Source organism: Tursiops truncatus, chromosome 3 (genome assembly GCF_011762595.2).
Source record: "Tursiops truncatus isolate mTurTru1 chromosome 3, mTurTru1.mat.Y, whole genome shotgun sequence".
In the NCBI taxonomy this organism is placed as follows: Eukaryota; Metazoa; Chordata; class Mammalia; order Artiodactyla; family Delphinidae; genus Tursiops; species Tursiops truncatus.
Genome location: NC_047036.1, coordinates 129523108 through 129541086, shown reverse-complemented (window position 1 = coordinate 129541086; position 17979 = coordinate 129523108). Strand labels below are relative to the sequence as shown.

At 42.6% G+C, this 17979-nt stretch overlaps 1 protein-coding gene across 3 annotated transcripts in view; it reads right to left on the bottom strand.

Annotated features, from left to right (window-relative positions):
- The window catches only part of LOC109548204 (microfibril-associated glycoprotein 3), a 124641-nt gene that overhangs the window by 93710 nt on the left and 12952 nt on the right, over positions 1 to 17979 (bottom strand). For 2 of the 3 annotated variants that reach the window (XR_012330928.1, XR_002174249.3), the window contains exons 2-3: positions 9200 to 9316; positions 130 to 191 (exon numbers count right to left, since the gene is read on the bottom strand). Coding sequence is in view for 1 of the 3 variants with exons in the window: in XM_019924779.3 (XP_019780338.1) it covers positions 16820 to 17613 (794 nt within the window). In the remaining 2 variants the exon portion in view is untranslated. Of the gene's footprint in view, positions 1 to 129; positions 192 to 9199; positions 9317 to 12362; positions 17614 to 17979 lie in introns of those variants that run through there. The other variant, XM_019924779.3, reaches the window with a different exon arrangement.

The following is a 17979-nucleotide window of genomic DNA, read 5'->3' as shown; positions in this document are numbered from 1 at the left end:
CTAGATGGCGTGACTAAGTGAATCTTGCTGTGCCTAAGTGGGTGGCTTAGAGCTAAGAGGCTCTTGACTGGAGTGCGGGCATGACCCAAACCACGAATCTCTCCCCTCCGCGTTATCCCTTCTCCTCACCTTAATTCTCCTGATGACCAAGGGAGCTTTTAACTTCTCCTTGTCCTATTCTTCTTTTCAACCTATGGGGAGAGGGCAGAAAAGAAGGGCCAGTAAGAGGGAAGGGTGGCTGGGCAAAGGCTTCTGATGGGCCCTATCTGCCAGGGTCCCACCTTGGCTAAGAGGGAACTGAGAAAAGTCAAGATCCTTGACTACCAACTGCAGCAAAGAGAAAACCTTACCTGGAGATGGCCCAGGGACTGACCACAAAGTCTGGGAAAACACACCGGAAAATGTCAGCTAAGACATTTAGCTTCTCAGTGCTTTGCTTTTTCATCTTTAATGAGGAGTCAGGGGCGGAGTAATGTTTAATGGACATCTACTCTCACAGGGACTGGCTGGGTGCTTTACGTGTTATCCCATTTAATCCTCACAACGACCCTTCAAGGGAAATATTATCTTCATTTTACAGAGGAAGAAACAGCAGCTTAGGGCAGATAAATCATTTGCCCAAGTTTATACAGCTGAGAAGTAGCAAAGCTGGGATGCACACCAGGTCTAAGGTCCAAGGCTGGTCCACCAGGATGATTTCACTGTCCCTTCAGGTCACTGAACAGGCTCTGGTGTAGGAGGGGGAGGGGGCAGACTGCCTGAGCCCAAATCTCATTTACAAGCCTGTCATTTAGGGCAAGTTACTTAACCTCTCTGAGCCTTAGTTTCCTCATCTATATACTGGAAGATTAGGATAGTTCATACCTCTTAGATTTGTTGTAAGGATTAAATGAGATGAAGTGTGTAATGGGTTTACTGGCCTGAGGCAAATGCTACATAATTTTTAGCTATTATTATTATTAATATTGTCCTTAAATTGTATGCAAACCAACACACAAATAAATCTGTGGTTCACTTGGATTCTACGCTGGGTGGGGTCTTCTGATAAATCCCTGCTGGATTCAAGTGCCATGTGTGAAAGCAGCCCCACCCACACGCAAAAAAAACACAAACATTTTGATGTTTAGATGGTTCGCAGGGAGCTTTCACAATATTTCAACTAATATTTCAGCACAACAAATCCACGAGGTAGGGAACACAGATAAGGTAAGACTTGAGTCACACAGCTGGAGGTGAAACTAAAGCTTTTGTTTTTAACTCCTAAGCCCAGAGCTTTTATATGCTATGTCACGGAGCATGCAAACGAATTCTCTTAGAGCCTTCAGGTATATGCATGCATGTACGTCTGGATAGATAGATGGCTATATTAATGAGGAAGGAGGAAAGAGTGAGCCCTGGAACATCCCAGATCCAGGGAGGGATACATTCAAGCTAGGCTCACCTCTCCCCTCTGAGAATTTGGCTTCTGGATTTAAACTTGGAGTGACTACCCCACTCTGTGTAATTCTGCCTCTCGGCTGTGTCTACCTGGACCAGGCCAGGTTCACTCCTTCCCCTCAGCCTTTCCCCAGGACCTGGTATCCATCAAACCCCACTGGGGACTTGTTCAAATGCTTTCACCCTGATATGCCGCCTTCCAAAAGCTTACTGGATATGGGCTGCGGCGGATCTCCGGGAGCAGCTTGTCTTGGTGTTGGGCATGAGGCTTTAGGAGGCAATAACAAACATGTTTCCACGTCCCAGCTGGCCTGCTTGGCCACCCAGGTATTTCCCTCCCAGGGTCTGTGTTAAGCCCTTGGCTGTGGGAGGCAGAGCAGCAGCGAGCCTTCCTGTCCCTTCTGCGGCGCCACAGCGGCCCCTCGTGGCTATCAACAGAACTAAGGCACTCCTGTCTGGTCGGGTTTTCTGCCTTTTTTTCCGTTTAGATGTATTGAGACCTACTGCGTGTCAGCCACGGTTCTAGACACCCTGGACATATCAGTGAACAAAACAAAGTCCTCTCCCTCATAAGGTTTAAGCTTTCTTGTGTGAGTTGGGGGTGGGAGACAGAAAATATATGTGCATATATGTGTAAATGTATGTTGGATGTTCAGAAGAACTATATGAAAAATAAAGCAGGGAGGAGGGTTAGGGAGGGGGAGGAGGATAGCCCTTTTCAATAAGGTACAAAGCCTCACTGACATGGTGACATCTAAGAGGGACCTGAGAGAGATGAGGGAGGGAATCCAGGTACATGCAACATCAAGGATTAAAGGCCTTGAAGTGAGAAAGCACCTGGCCGTTTTAGGAATAACAAGGTGGCCAGTTTGGCTGGAACAGACTGAGTGGGGGAAGAGCAGCAGGAGATGCTGTCTGAGAGGTGTGGGACCAGATCCCACAAGGTACTGGGCCTCCAAGTGTGGCCCCTCCCCATCCCTCCTCCCCCGCCCAGCAGTATCAGCGTCACCTGGGAACTTGCGAGAAATGCAAATCATAGGGCCCCGCCCCAGACCTACTGAGTCAGAAACTCTGGGCATGGGTTCCAGCGGGCTGTGTTTGAACAAGCCTTCTGGCTGAGTCAGATGCTGTCGCAGTGTGAGAACCACTGATGCGAGTCCTCCTGGGCCATCTCAGGAACTCTTTTACTCTGAGATGAGAAGCCATTAGAAGTTTTGGGGCAGAGGAGTGACATGATCTGACATAAAAGAACAAAACCACACTTGTGCCCTCTGGTCCTGCCCCCAGAGGTTCTAATTTGATTAGAGTGATATGGGCTGGGCATTGACATTTCTGAAACTTTTCCAGGTGATTCTAATGTGCAGCCAAGAGTGAGGACCCTCTGGCTTCTGGGTCGAGAATAGGCTGCAGGGGGTCAAGGGAAGACGCAGGAAGCTAAGCTGGGAGGCTACTGATGTAATACGGCTGAGTTGGGAGGGTACTGCTGTAATACAGGCGAGGAATGAAAGGGGCTTAGACCAGAGCAGCAGCAGTGGAGGAAATAGATCCAGATTCTGGATCTATTCTGAAGGTAGAACTATCAAGACTTTCTCATAGATTTGAGACAGGGTGTAAGAGAAAGTGAAAAGTCAGGATGACTCTCAGGTTTTTACCCTGAGCAACTGGAAGGACGTGGTTTCCATTTGCTGGAAGGACACGGTTTCCATTTGCTAAGGTGGGGCAGACGAAGTGAGGAAGAGGTTTCCCCATGGAGGGGGATCAGGAATCTGATTTTGAACATGCTGACTTGGAAATGTCTATGTGAGATTCAAATGGAGATGCGGACTCGGTTCAGGGGAGATGTCCGGGCTGGACATCTAAGTGTGTGAGCTGTCGGTGATGGTGTTTAAGGTACAAAGGCTGGCTGAGATTACTTAGGGAGGGAGCGTAGATGGAAAAGAGAAGTTCAGAGGAGCCCTAGGGGCGCTCTAGTGTCAGAAGGAAGTAGGAAGAGAACCAAGAGCCAGTGGTATCCCAAGAACCCAAGTGGTAAAGTGTTTCAAGAGAAAGGTGCTGCTCAACTGTCACAAACGGCTGACCAGGCAAGTAATGTGAGGATTGAGAATGACCTCCGGGTTTAGGAGCACTGAGGTCACGGGGGACCACACTGACTGAGAACAGTGTCAGTGGAGGGGTTGGGAGAAGGGCAGAGGCCTGTTTGTGGAATGGGAGGAGAGGAACTGGAGACACAGGACCAACAATTCCTTTATGAAATTTTGCTGTAAAGGGAAGGTGTTGGAGGAAGATACAGTCTAGAAAGGTCTTTTTTTTTTTTAATATGAGAGAAGTAACAACATGTTTCTATCTTTGTTGGGAAAGCTCCTCCAGCTCAGGGAAAGATTAGTAGATATTTTAATAGCAACAACATACATTAAGCACATTTTTATGCTCCTGGCACTGTTTAATGTTGCACATGAATTATTCTCCTCACAACATAACATTTTCTCCTCACCACAATCCTATGAGACGTTTCTATTATTATCCCCAATTTACAGCCAAGGAGTCTGAGCTCTGAGAAACGAACTAATGTTCCCAAAGACACACAGCCAGTAAGAGGGAAGAGCAGAGGTTCCATCCTGGAATTGCCTCCAGAGCTAGAGCCCTTGACCCCTGCTCTGCAAGGCCCAGCTGTTGACCTTCCTGCATGTGGGCCACCCTTTAAAATCCCTGCATTTTGGGTGCTCAACTAGAAGGGAAGAAATGACTCAAAACAGTACCAAAGAAACCAACAATTAATTGGAAGTAATCATGCCTACAGCGCTGTTATAAAGTCTCCCAGGTATAACTGGGAGGAAAGCTTTCAGTTATCGTTCCCTTTACACTGTCATGCCCAACACGATGTTGCTGTTTACTGCCTGGAACGTCCTGGGCGCACAAGCTGGCTTTGCTCGTCCTGTTGTACCTGTCTGCAAGGCACAGTCTCACAGGTTCCATTAAACACGTTTCCGTTCTTTGTGCCAGCCTTGATGCTCAGATATACTGCCTACCTCTTCCTCATAGAGCACCCCTCTGCACTAGGCTGGGTGACCTCCCCAGCTCAGTGTCTGCTGGTGGACACTGCTGTAACAGTCCATACCCTTGGTAGAAGCAAAAGGAAATAGTATCTGTACTGGGTTGAACAGTGTCCCCCCCACCAAAGTGTATGTCTACTTGGAACCTTAGGAACGTGAGTTTATTTGGAAATAGTCTTTGAAGGTGTAACTAGTTGAGTTCATGCTAGATTAGGCTGAGCCCTACTCCACTGACTGTTGTCCTTATAAGAAGAGAAAACAGAGACACAAACCCTCAGGGAGAAGGCCATGTGATGACTGAGGCAGAGATTGCAGTGATGCAGCTACAAGCCCAGGAACACTGAGGATTGCTGGCAACACCAGAAGCTGGGAAGAAGCAAGGAAGGATTCTTCCATAGATCCTTCAGAGACAGCATGGCCCTGATGACCTTGATTTCAGACTTGAGTTTCCAGAACTGTGAGCGAATAAATTCCTGTTGTCTTAAGCACCACATTTGTGGTAATTTGTCATGGCAGCTTGAGGAAACTAATACAGTACCCATTGGTCAAAACTTGGCAGTACTCCTGTGAAGGATTATGTGGTGTCCTCATGTGCTATGCAATTAGTGCAGCACTGCATTGAGATCACCATTAAGAATGCATTAAGGAGAGGCACAGAATGATACATCTGGGAGGATCCTTGGAGACAATGTAGTTCAGCCAGCTTCTTTTAAAGATGTGGAAGATAAAGTCCAAGAAGGGCAAGAGGATTGTCCAAGGTCACATGGCTATTTAATTGCTGGGCTCATATCTGTTTGGTTTACATTGCATCCCCTGTAACCTAGAACCCTGCCTTGTACCTAGCAGGTGCTCAATAAACATTTGTTGAATGAAGGAATGAATGAATGGAACCCAAATGCCTGATCATGTTCTCATGTTCTCAAGATCAAAATCAACACTACTTTGTTTAAATTGGCAATTCTTTTTCCCAAAATGCTAAGATTAATACCTACCAGCTATGAATTGAGTTTTATTGTTGAAAATGTCAAGGCTTCTTGGAGATCCAGCCAGAGAAAATTTCTAAAACTGAAGCATAATGCCTCATAGGTTTTCCTTTACTACCTAAGAAGGACTTTCCTGTTCCATTGGACATTCATCTTCAGTAAATGGCTGTTTCATAAAAATAGTGCCACCTAAATTTGCTAATATTATACCAACCCATTGACTCTAGTTATGTTTAGCTTCGGGCCTTGGAGATAAATTCCTCACCGGTTGTTCACAAGCATAAAGGCAAGATGACTAAGAGCCACCATTTACAGGTAACTACAGTATGTCAGATGTTCGGATATTTGTTAGGCACTCTGCTACATTATCACCTGTCTTCACAGTATAGATTGATAACATCTTTCAAAGTATTGATTGTACCTGTGTTGTCCAATAAGGCAGCCACCAGCCTTGGAAGGAGCTCTTTTTGGAGGTCTGACGTTAGCAGAGACAGGCTGATGGCTTGGCGAACACACAGGAGGATGCTCTTCTGGGTTTTAAAACTTATAAGAACTTATCTTACAGATCAAGTTTATCAAGTGTGCAAAGAAGTATGTCCAGAGATATTTTTTAGGAAACTGTTTGTGAGAGAAAAAGATTGGAAACATCTAAAATGTCCAACAACAGGGGTTGGTTAAAGGGTACATTCCATTAATAGGATGCCAGAAAGCCACTCAAAAGAATGAGGCAGATCTATAGGTGTTCCTACGGAAAAATGTCTAAGACATAAGGTCTGAACAGTACAGTCCCATTTGTGTAAAATAAGTACAATGATATAAAATACATAGAGAAAGGAAGGTGGGATGTTATTGTCTTATTTGCGTAAGATAAAGATAATTACGTAGAATACATATAGAAAGAGAGGAAGGGAGGGAAAAGATTTCTGGAAGAATGTATAAAATACTGTTCATATATGGGGAGTATAACTAAGGATCAGGGGGCGGGAAGCAAAGAAAAGATTTTTGAACCTAAAACCTTTCTATACAGTTCATATTTTTAAACAATGTGCATATATTAAACTTATTTAAAACCCAGTTGTTTAAAAATAAGAAGAAAAATGGAGGGTGTATGACTTGCTATTAATACCCTTGGGGTCTACAAAGAGGCCACAAAGAAACCATGCAAGCTTATTTCCGCATGGATGCTCAGAAAGTAAGGAAATGTTGGCTCTTAGCAGAATTTATACTGATACATGCAAGCTCAGGTTAATAACATGCTCAGAATAGATAGGCTAGAGAAAGTGTCACTGGACACATTCAAAACAGAGTCTGGCCAAGCTGTTAGAGGAAAGATATTCCAGAGCACAAATGTTGGACAGATGGATGGTGGAAGATGTTTCCCAAAATGTTGCTAAGTCTCAAAAGGATACAGAAAAATGAAATATGTGGAATGAGTTCTTAATTCATAAGGGGCCACTTTTTTCCTGAAGGAAACATTCATTTCCAAATTCTTTTTCCTGCTTTAGTGGGCTAACATGTGAGCCTGCAGATATTAAGCTGTAAAGTTACAGAGTGATCCTAATATTTCCTGACTGCGTTGTCTGTGCCAGGCGTTTTAGCTCTCACAATCATCTGTGAGGTAGGGCATTCACAAATAGGTAAACCGATATTCAAAGAAGTTAAGTAATCTGTCCAAGGTCACTTGGTGAGTAGGTGATGGAGCCCCCCTTTGAGCTTCCTGCCTGCTAAGCTATGTGCATCTCAGTCTTCCAGGCGGAGTGGCTTGCACAGGCATCATCTTATTCTGCAGGAGAGGAAGCTAAGGTCCATGGGGGAAGAGACTTGCTGAAGGCCAGGGTCCATCCTGGTAGTGGCCAAGGCAGGCCTGGAACTCAGGCATCTGCTCCCAGTGCATGTTCATCCACTTAAACTTTTCCTTTAGCTCTTGGGTATATGGCGGGTATTTCAGATAATGTTGAACCGAATTAAGTCAGGCTCTTATATATACCGTATTGTAAGAGGCCTCCAATAATGAGGCTCCTTTCTGAAACCCACACTTTCCCAAACTTGAACATCCTCTTCTCGATTTTTGCACTGTCCCTATGGCCCTGAGCATCACCTGTCAATTCCATACTTTGTGGAAGGTTGATAACTGTGGCATCACTTATCTTAACTTCATTTAAACCAAAAATATGTGTGAAAGCATAGGTTTAGTGGTTATTTTCTTCTAACACATATTTTGAAGGGTAATGCTGATCATGTTACTCCCCTCTTTAAAAGAAGCATTTAATTTGTTTTTAGAATGAAGTCTCAGATTCCTAGCCTGGGCTTATGGGAGGAGGGGTCTGCAATCTGGTTCCCTGACACTACAGCATCATCAGGAGACTTGCTGGTCTTACTTTTTCTGCTCAAATGCACCTTTGTCTCACCATTCACACCCTCTGAACATGCTTTTCCATCTGCCTGGAACATTCTTCCCCTGAGCAATTTGTAGGAATCAGCTTAAAGGCCATTTCCTTGGGGAGGTGCTTCCCAAGCCCCAGGGTAGGCCTTTGAGATTCTTGTCGCACTTGTACTTCCTTGGTCACTGTAATCTTTCCCAGCAGATTGTGGGCTCCAAGAGGGCAGGAATCACATTTCTCTTGTTTATCACTCTGGGCAGAGTTCTTAGTGGCCAGCCTGCAGGTACTGTGTGTCTTACTTGTTGATTAAATAAATGAAAGAAGAGAGAAAAAAAAAAACCTATGCAATATACATAAAAGATCGCAGGAAGTATAAAAGGTCTACACATCTGTGATTTCAGAGTTTATCACTATTTTATACCCAAGTATGTAATGTAAGCTTGTAATGATATTCCAAGTTATTGACAAAAGGCTCTGCTCAGTGTGCTGCCAGAGAAAGTGGCACTGAAACTCATTTGAAAACTATTTCCATTAAAACAGTCAAACTGAAAAAAATCTTCTTACAACGGGAACATTAACTATCTGAAAAAACAAAACACTTAGCAGAATACCTATTGATGCCAGAAAAACAAAGCATTACTCTACTTTGAATTAACAAAAGCTGTATTTATGAATTTTTATATTACACACAGGTACATTTCATTTTCCTCCATCTTACTCAGTATCCAGGAGGTTCACGGGTAATAAAACAAATGAATTTCTTCTCCATTAGCCTGTCATCACCACTTTCAAATGGCTCCTTGCCCATACACTCCAATATTTTTCTCATAATAAGTGGTAAAGCCTTCAGCCTTCTCATTTATCTTAACCACGTCCTTTGTGTTCCAGAAAACATAAGTAGTATATTACCTTCCATCTACATCAAGGAAGGAGGTAAATTGCGGCAAAGATTCTAAATTATTTAAGTTTACACAATTAACCAGTATTCACCCATCCATCTATATCAGTGATGCAACAAATATTTAGTGATTTGTCAATTTAGAGGTGCCAAGCTCTGTTTAGTTGCTGATAATATAATAGGAAATAAAGTAATGTCCCTATTTTCATGTAGCTGATATTGTAGGTGGGGGAAATAATATAATAAACAAGTAAATAAATAATAAATAACCAATATCTAATAGAGTGATAGAGTGAATTTGTGTTCCCCCAAATTCATATGCTGAAATCTAATCCCCAGTGTTACAGTATTAGGGGGTGGGGGTCTTTGGGAGGTGATTAGGTCATGGGGGTGGGCCCTCATGAATGAGATTAGTGCCCTTATAAAAGAGACCCTGGAGAGCTCTCTCACCCTTTTCCACCACGTGAGGACACAACAAGAAGACAGCCATCTGCAAGCCAGGACGCTGGTTCTCACCATACACCAAATCTGCTGGCACCTTGATCTTGGACTTCCCAGCCTCTTGAACTGTGAGAGAGAAATTTCCGTTTTTTTTTTTTTTGAAATTTCCATTTTTTAATCCACCCAGTCGATGGTATTCTGTTACAGTAGCCCCAGTGGACTAAGACAAATAGTGACAAGTACTATGGTAAAATTAACAGTTATTATTACAGTTATTTAGCCCTGACTCTAACTCCAACCCTGGGGGCACCTACTGTTGTATGGTCAGGGAGGCCTCTCTGAAATGGTGACAGCTTAGCTGAGATCTGAATGCCAAGAAGAAACCAGTGAAGGGAACATCTGGGGGAAGATATTCTAGGCAGAGGGAAGAAAAAGACCAAAGGTTTTGAGGTGGGAGCAAGCTTGGTGTGTTTGAGGAACAGCAAGGAGGTCAGGGTGGCTGGGAGGTATAGTGAGGTGGGTGGTAGGTGATGAGCATGGACACAGGAAGGAGCAGCTCATAGGGAGTCTTATAGGCTATGGTGGGGAGTATGGATTTTCTTCTAGAATTTTCTTCTAGTGACAGGAGACACTATAGAACATTAGCAGGAGATGACATGCTTTTGAAAGTTCACTCTGGTTGCACTGCTGAGAATGGATCACCTGGGGACAATAGTGGGGAACATCAAATAGTACAAGCAAGAGATGATGGTGTCTTGAAACAGGATGACATCAATGGAGGAAGAGAGTAGTGGGTGGATTACATATATGGTTTTTGAAGCAAAACAAGAGAACTTGCTGATCTATTGGACACTGAGAGTAAGGTAAATTGAGTCCAGGATGAAACTGATTTTTGTCTTGAGCAAATGACTAGATGGTGGTGCCATTTACTGAGAGAAGATGGTGGAGGTAGAAACTGATGTATGCTTTTGTTATCAGGTTAGGGAATCAAAAATTCTGTTTCAGATGTATTAATTTTGAGATGCCTTTTAGAGGTGCCTGGCCAATTGGTGATGGCAAGTAGGGAGGTGTTAGATCCACAGGTCTGGAAGAGAGCATTTAGAGCTGGAAATATCAATTTGGAGTCACCAGTGTGAAGATGGTATTTAAAACTTTTTAAAAGTTTTACATTTAAAAGTCAGTGATGTCTCCAAGGAAGAGAGTGCTGTTGGAAAAGGGGCAGCCACACCTCCTGAGCCCTCACCCCCAAGTCCCACATTAACCAATGTGGTCCTATACTACAGCACAACAGTTTAGTCCCCCCTCCCATCCCATTAAACAAACATTTACTGTCTCTTCTATACAAAATGTGTTACCCTAAGGAATAAGGGGCTACAAATACAGGTGACTAGTACATGATGCCATCTCTCAAGTTGCTCATAAACTTGTAAGGAAGGAGTAACTATAATATAAAAGGTAGAATGTTACTGTATTTCCAAGAGAGTGCAGGGGTCTTTAAAAGGTAAACTTGGGAAGATAGGCTGGGAGCAGGTCATGGAGGGTCAAGAAATTGGATTTTTTTTTTTTTTTTTTTTTTTTACTGCTAAGACAGCAGGGCACCATTGAAGATTTCTGAGTTCCATGACCAGATTAACACCTTTCCTTCACTGTCCAAGGCTTATTCATCGTCCTGGCCTGGCTCAAATCTCACCCCATCCACAAGGTATTGCCCACCCTCTGCTACCACTCACTTTTCGTCTTTAACTCCTTAAGCTTTTATTATCTAGTGCTAATCCATTTAGCGCTTGATGCCACACTGTCTCTTTCAGATGGTTTATTTGTAGGAACATCTTACTTTTTAAACAGGTCTATAAATTCCTTCTAAGCAGCATTCGATTACGTTTCTGCCTCTGGCTGAGGACAGAAACATAATAAGCCCTCAAGCAATGCCTGCAGCTGCTAGTGACACTTCTTCAGGGGATTCTTCTCTGACCTCTGATGAGATCGGATTCCTTTGTTCCAAGCTCTCAGAGAATCATTTTCTAGCACATTTCTGTTTTTAATTATCTACCCTGCGTGTGACTTTTTGAATAGGATCTGTCTTCCCATAGGCTGTCAGTTCCCAAAGAGCAGGGACCACCTCTGATTTTACTCATGATAATGTCCCTAGTTTATGTGTGACAAACATCTGTTGAAAAATTGAATAGGCATAGCCTTAGGTGTTCAAAGGGTCAAGGGACTTGAGCAGAGTAGACTCAGGCATGGTCCAACTGCCTGTAGTTTCTGAAAGAGCAATGAAATTCACATGGCAAAACTACCCCTCAGTGGGAGTTCCTCCTGATAAACTTCCCTTCTGCTTAGGGACAAACTCTTTCCCAGGGGGTGGCTCTTCTATTGTAAGAAGGCCCCCTTGAAGGCTGATTTATCATCACTTAGGACACTTGAGTCCTCCTTCTCACACGGCTAAGCAGGAGACAAAGCAGAGTGTTTCCAACTGTCAGGAAGAAGCAGCACGCTGGCAGCAGCCTCGATCATCCAGGCAGATGGAGCAACATATGTATATTTACATATATATTTCCTAATCAATAGGTTCCAGTGAAAACATGAAAACTCGAGGACATGATTGGAATTTAAGGGGCTCTGAAGGAGTTTGATTCCTTAAAGAAAATTAGGACAATCGAGTTGTGTTTTGTTTTTTTTAGCTGCAGATGATTTCAGGACAAAACGAATAGTACTACTGAATGATAAAACTTCCCTCCCTAAATTGGTAAATCTCCTCTTCCAAATTAGGCACTGCTAGCATTTCTTCTAAGAAACACATTGCTGGGGACAGCCAAAAAGAGCTTTGAAATCTTTTAACCTTATTCTCGGCCCCTGCCTGCTTCTCTGACATTCTCCCCTCACAGCCACACAGGCTTATTTCTTCTCTTTCTCCAATAGGCCAACCTTGTTGTCCCCTAGGAACTTTGTTATTGCTTGCTCATAGCAGGTGGCCACTACGTATCTGATAATGAATAAATAGGTTAAGATAAGCCAATTATGCCCCAGCAGAATCCCATAACTTGTCTGTCTGCTGTTTGAGCCACGTGTATGGGAGACTACATAAGTGATGGCTTGAAGATTTAACCTAAGATTTAATGCTTCTGATTCTTGCTTTGTTCATGCATGTGTGGACTGAAAAAAATGCACAACCTAAAAGTTGAGAATTATGTTTTATTTGGCAGACATACTGAGGACTTAAGCCTGGGAAGTGGCCTCTCAAATAGTTCTGAGGGACTGTTCTGAAGAGGTAAGGGAGTAGCCAGGATATACATGAATTTTTGCAACAAAAAACAGGTAGTCAGAACAGCAAAAGATTAGTTAATTAAAGAAAAACCAGACATCTCAAGTTAATGAACTTAATACTTCTCTATGTATGGGAAGATGTAAGAGCCTGGGCTCATCGAAACCATTCCTTTGATGTACACCTTAACTATCTAGGCCGGTATCCTGTTTTTCTCCATCCTGAATCCCCTCAGGGTGCACAGTCAGGGTGGCTGTAGTGGCTGATGGCTTGATGGCTGCAACATCCTTTGTTTACTGATATGGTACACAATGTTCTTCATCCATACATGTGAGTATCTTCAAGGATCATGGTTTGCAACTATATCCACCACACAACCACATTTTGCTCCTGTAATTCAAGTGAAGTTGACCTTGTTGCACATTACCAGTTGCCTACAACTTCCATTCTTCACTTTCTTAATAATAAAACACTTTGCTGCAATATGTCCAGTGAAAAAATATACAATTTCATCTTCCCAAGCTTTCTTACAGTTACTGCAGGTAGTCAGGTAACCTAGTTCTGGAAGCTGTATAGTGGAAGTCAGGTGAGGCTTCTGGAAAGCTATCGCCTTCCTGATAAAAAGGTACAGACTTTGACTGTCTACCGCAAAAAAAAAAAAAAAAGAATGTATCTCTATAGAAGACTTCAGACAAATGAAATACACTCCACTGAACATTTAATACATTACATTCAAGTACAACTTTTTTTTAAAAAAGGACAAAATTATAATGTAAGTATTCATTAACATGGTAACCATTTAAACATCATCTGAACCATATTAAACAACTCATTTACTCTTATGAAATGTGTTGAGAATCTAGGAGTTTATGCATAAGGCTTAGCACTTTTTTGTGTGTGTGTGTGTGGTACGCGGGCCTCTCACTGTTGTGGCCTCTCCCGTTGCGGAGCACAGGCTCCGGACGCACAGGCTCAGCAGCCATGGCTCACGGGTCCAGCCGCTCCGCGGCATGTGGGATCTTCCCGGACCGGGGCACGAACCCGTGTCCCCTGCATTGGCAGGCGGACTCTCAACCACTGCGCCACCAGGGAAGCCCAAGGCTTAGCACTTCTAACATTGCTGGCGTAGGGGACAAAAGACTGTGTTCTCTTAATAGTGATTCAGGAAATCTGGTATACTTGTGTTACCATAGCTGGTGTGAGGAGGCAAGGCTAGCACCCATGACTGGCCGGACCCTGGAAAACAAGCATTCACACTCCCATGCTGCTCTGTGACACAGAATACAAACTCTGATTTAGGTTGAAACTACATGCAGGGCGTGGAGAGGACTGTGCCAAGGGGTTCACTGTTGCTGGAGCACAAAAGGGAAGCTGGGTATTTCGACTTTAAAATACGTGGTAAGTGAGGTGAAGAAGCCGGGAGCCTCCTCACAACCATTCCAGGTCAGCGACTCCCAAGATATTTATATCAAGGTAGTTGGTAGGAAATATAAACGCTCACTGGGCCAGACTCAAGAACTAAACTATCGGAACAGATGCGACTTTGAGGACAGGCTTATCAAACTGCCTATAAACTAATCGCGGTATCAGCTCAAAAGATGCCTGTCTGTCTGATTTCAGCTGGTAAGGAATCTCTAAAAATGTTCACATGTCTATTTTTGGTAAATTTATTTCACAAAGCCACCATTTCATTTCATAAGGACAGTAAGGTTCATTAAATCACAATACAAGACAGAATTTGTAAATGAGATGACATAACTATTTCAAATACAGTTTGTTGAGTAAAGGCATTTTCACTAACCATAAAATCTAGCAAGACAGAAGGATAATTACACTACCACTATTGTCAAAAGACTGTTACTGGAGTTTAAGTTCAAAAGGTTAAGGATTTTACAAAAAGACAGCATGAGTATTAATAATATATGAAGAGTATTTGATTAGCTACAGAAAATGTTAGTGAGTGTGGTTTTCTTCCTCTGAGCAACTAGATTTAGAAAGTAATGCCAGCTCCACTTAAATTTTGACCTACTTTAATTCCTTATCAGTGGCACCTTAACCTGGAATATTCAAAGTAATCCAGTTACTTTGGCCACCAAATTAAGTCACCGTTACATTCCTAAAGTGATTTATCTAGGATACACTGGAGTAGCCTATACTTGTTATATAGTATTGTGCAAACTTATTTTTTTCCCAATATTTCTTGTATTTTTCCAAAGCCCTGTTTCTCAGGACTTTGATCATTAAATATGTCTACATTAAGGTCCCAAATGCCCATGTCTGTTATGAGAACATGTGGGATAAATCCATTCTCTTTAATGTGACAAGCTACATTCTAAAAATGACCCCAAACCTGCTATATTGGGACAGGTTGCAAGGTGCTATCTAAAGATCTGAGGGACATTCAGGGGATAGACCTCAGACAAGGGATTTAAAAATTTTTTACATTTTCAAGAGAAACATTCTGGGAAGGGAAAAAGTGTTCTATAATCTAGGGCATGTTCAAGAGCCCTTGCTCTCATAGCCAAATGTATGAAAACAGTGTTCTTTAAAGAAATACAGGTCTATGAGCCAAGACAAGCTTTGGCTAAATGACCGGTAGCTTTTGTTTGGCTCTGGAGGTTTCCATGGAAACAGCCTGAGAGACAGAAAAGGCAGCATTATCATTATCTGTAATGCCATCTGATAAAACTGCACATCGATTCATTCATGCTATCGAGAGCAGATGTATTACTTCTGATAAGCCTTCACAAAGGAGAAAGGAGTTCTATCTGGTCACACTTCGAATTTCCTGCCTTCCTCCATTTGAAATTAAAATCCTGATAAAAACCTGTCCCAAACATTTCTCTCAGGAACCTCTGTTCAAGTAATGCTTCAGTAATCAGAAGCCAAATGGAGAAACGTGAAGCACATGGAGCTCCACTGCCAAGTTCTTAAAATTATATGACGCCAAGCTTACTGTAGCTGAAGAAATTATTCTGAAGAGTATGTACAATTCCATTATATCAGATCTCAGCCAGGCAAGAAATACTGTCCTAAGTGTTTATTATACACAGTTGAATCAGGTGGCATCCCTCATAATTTTTCTCCCTCTTTATGTCTAGATCATCTGTATGTGTGTATATATATATCCATCTGTATTAGTATCTATATATTTAATATAGTAACATACACCACACACCATTATCTAATCTTATTTCAGGTTAGTGCTTCTCGGAAAGGCTGCAAAAGCAGCCCTAGCTCAAAATTCTACACCTGAAGTACACAAAAATAAAAACCTCAACAATAAAATATAAACAAGATGAACAAGATAAAGGCATGCAACCTTTAGCACCATATTAAAGACCACGGAGGGCAAGAGTGTTGACAGAGGTCTGAAGAGGAATTCAGCTGTGGGTTTTCTCCTGGAATGGGATCCCAAACACAGAACTATCTCATAGAGTCCAGTACTTTTAAACAGGGAAAGCCTGAGAAATTCTATGAACAGAAATGTCAAAATCCATTAATTTACCAGACACAGATGATTTGACATTGTTTCTTATTCTAAAAACAATGAAGACGTTATTCTTTAGGAACGAACTGTTCACTTTTGGAGAACAGTTGGGAAATCACTGCCAGCTCAATGAGCTAAATGATGCCTCAGTAAGTTAAAAAGACATGATACACCCCCACAAGTTCCAATTTACTCATGGAAAGTAGCTTACTAATGAGCAGTTAGCTCCCCGGTATCTGTATAACGATACAGACATGGGCTACACTGGAGACATTCAACCTAGCATATACAACTGTATGCTCCACCAGCAAGACATCTGAAGAACACCCACACCTCTATGCATAGCATTGGTGTGGGAATCCAAATCACAAAGTTTCAGCTTGGTCCTTTCCATAAAAAGGGACTCAAAGTCTAGGGAAGCGTTTATTCAGAAATGGGCTGAAGATTCTTTTGGTTTAAAGGTGGCAGGTAAGAAGTTAGAGGGCCAGAAAAGTCTTTAGATATCATCCAGTGCAAATCCCTCATCTTGTTAGTGGGAAAACTGAGGCCTAAAGATAAGTGTCAGCCCTAACAATGGAAGAACCATGACCAGAAGAGAAGCCATGTAATTCTGGGTGTGGTACTTTCCCCATTAGGCTGATGTCTCAGGCCCCTTTAAATCTCAACATGTGTCATTTAATCAAGCTCACGGTAAATGACTGAGAAAGATCAGATAGGGAAAACACTGAATTTTTAGAAAGATTTTGGTAACAATTCATGTCCTGATGTGCTTAATATGAGCAAGGGGAAAGTCCTACTTATCTTTTGGTAAAAATGTTATTTCCTGCATGAAACAGGTTCCTTTTCTGAGAGCCATTTTTGTAGGTACTGGGGTAGCTCACAGCTGGCAGCTTTCATATGCCCCATCTTTGTAGTTAGAGTTCAATTCAGCAGATCCTGTATCATCAGGCGGGCTGAAATGATTGCTGTCTTGAGAATCTGTATCAATACTTTTGGTCTCTGACTGAAGGTGGACAGAAACCTGAACTGCTATCTCCTGGCCTTGTTCACTCAGGGAACCATCATCCGAATCTCCTCCTGGTGAATTACTCCGGCCCATCTCTGGGTTAATGACAAAGATGCCATCCTGAGCATTCAAGGCAGGTCTCTCTTTAATTCTTTCTCCCATGTCATCAGGGTCATCCACTCGCACAGCCTCAAACATCTCCTCTACAAAGGCCCGACAGTTTAGAATAAGAGGTGGCAGAGGGACGCTTCTTGCCAGTTCTTCAATATAACGAGCAAACTCCATGGTTTTAAACTGTGTGACTTTGGCGAGCTCCAGAGTCTTGGCTGAGGTGATGATGGGGATGCGTTTTGCGATCTCAAAGGCCTTCTGAAGTTTCTCTGCCCCTTCAGTTCGGAAGAATTCATTGATGGCTTTCTCAGTTTTACGAAGATGGCTGCTCATCATGCACAGCCGTGTGACATTCAAGATGAGAGTGATTGTAAAGGCAATCAGGCAAACCACCATGTAGTAGACACTCATGTCTCCCGAGGTGAAGATAACACGCAGGGTGACCGAGTAGGAGGCACGGATCGGAGACGTGATAAAACATGTATAGAGCCCACGGTCAGCAAAGGCTATGTTCGTGATATTCAGGAAGTTATCAGAAACCAACCATTTTCCACCTGATAACCCAACAGAAATAAAAAATTACAGCATAAAGAATACTATTGCTAAATATGCCAACTGCCTTATCAATATTCCACCTCTTCATGAGAGTACTTTAAATCAACTCTTCTATTAGGCTCTGCTATTTCCTTAAAAGATGTAAGAAACGGCAGACTTTTTATGTTCAGAGTCAGAATTTAAACAGCCTGGGACTTAAAAAAGGGAATCAAGATCTTCCTGACACTAATGATTATCATAACTACCTTTTCACTGCCAGATGTAAGAAGCCTTTCAGGGAGACAGGTGTGTCGACATAATGCTAAATGACTAAACTTAAAAAGAAATATTTACGTGTGTGTGTGTGTCTATATCACAGTCTCTAC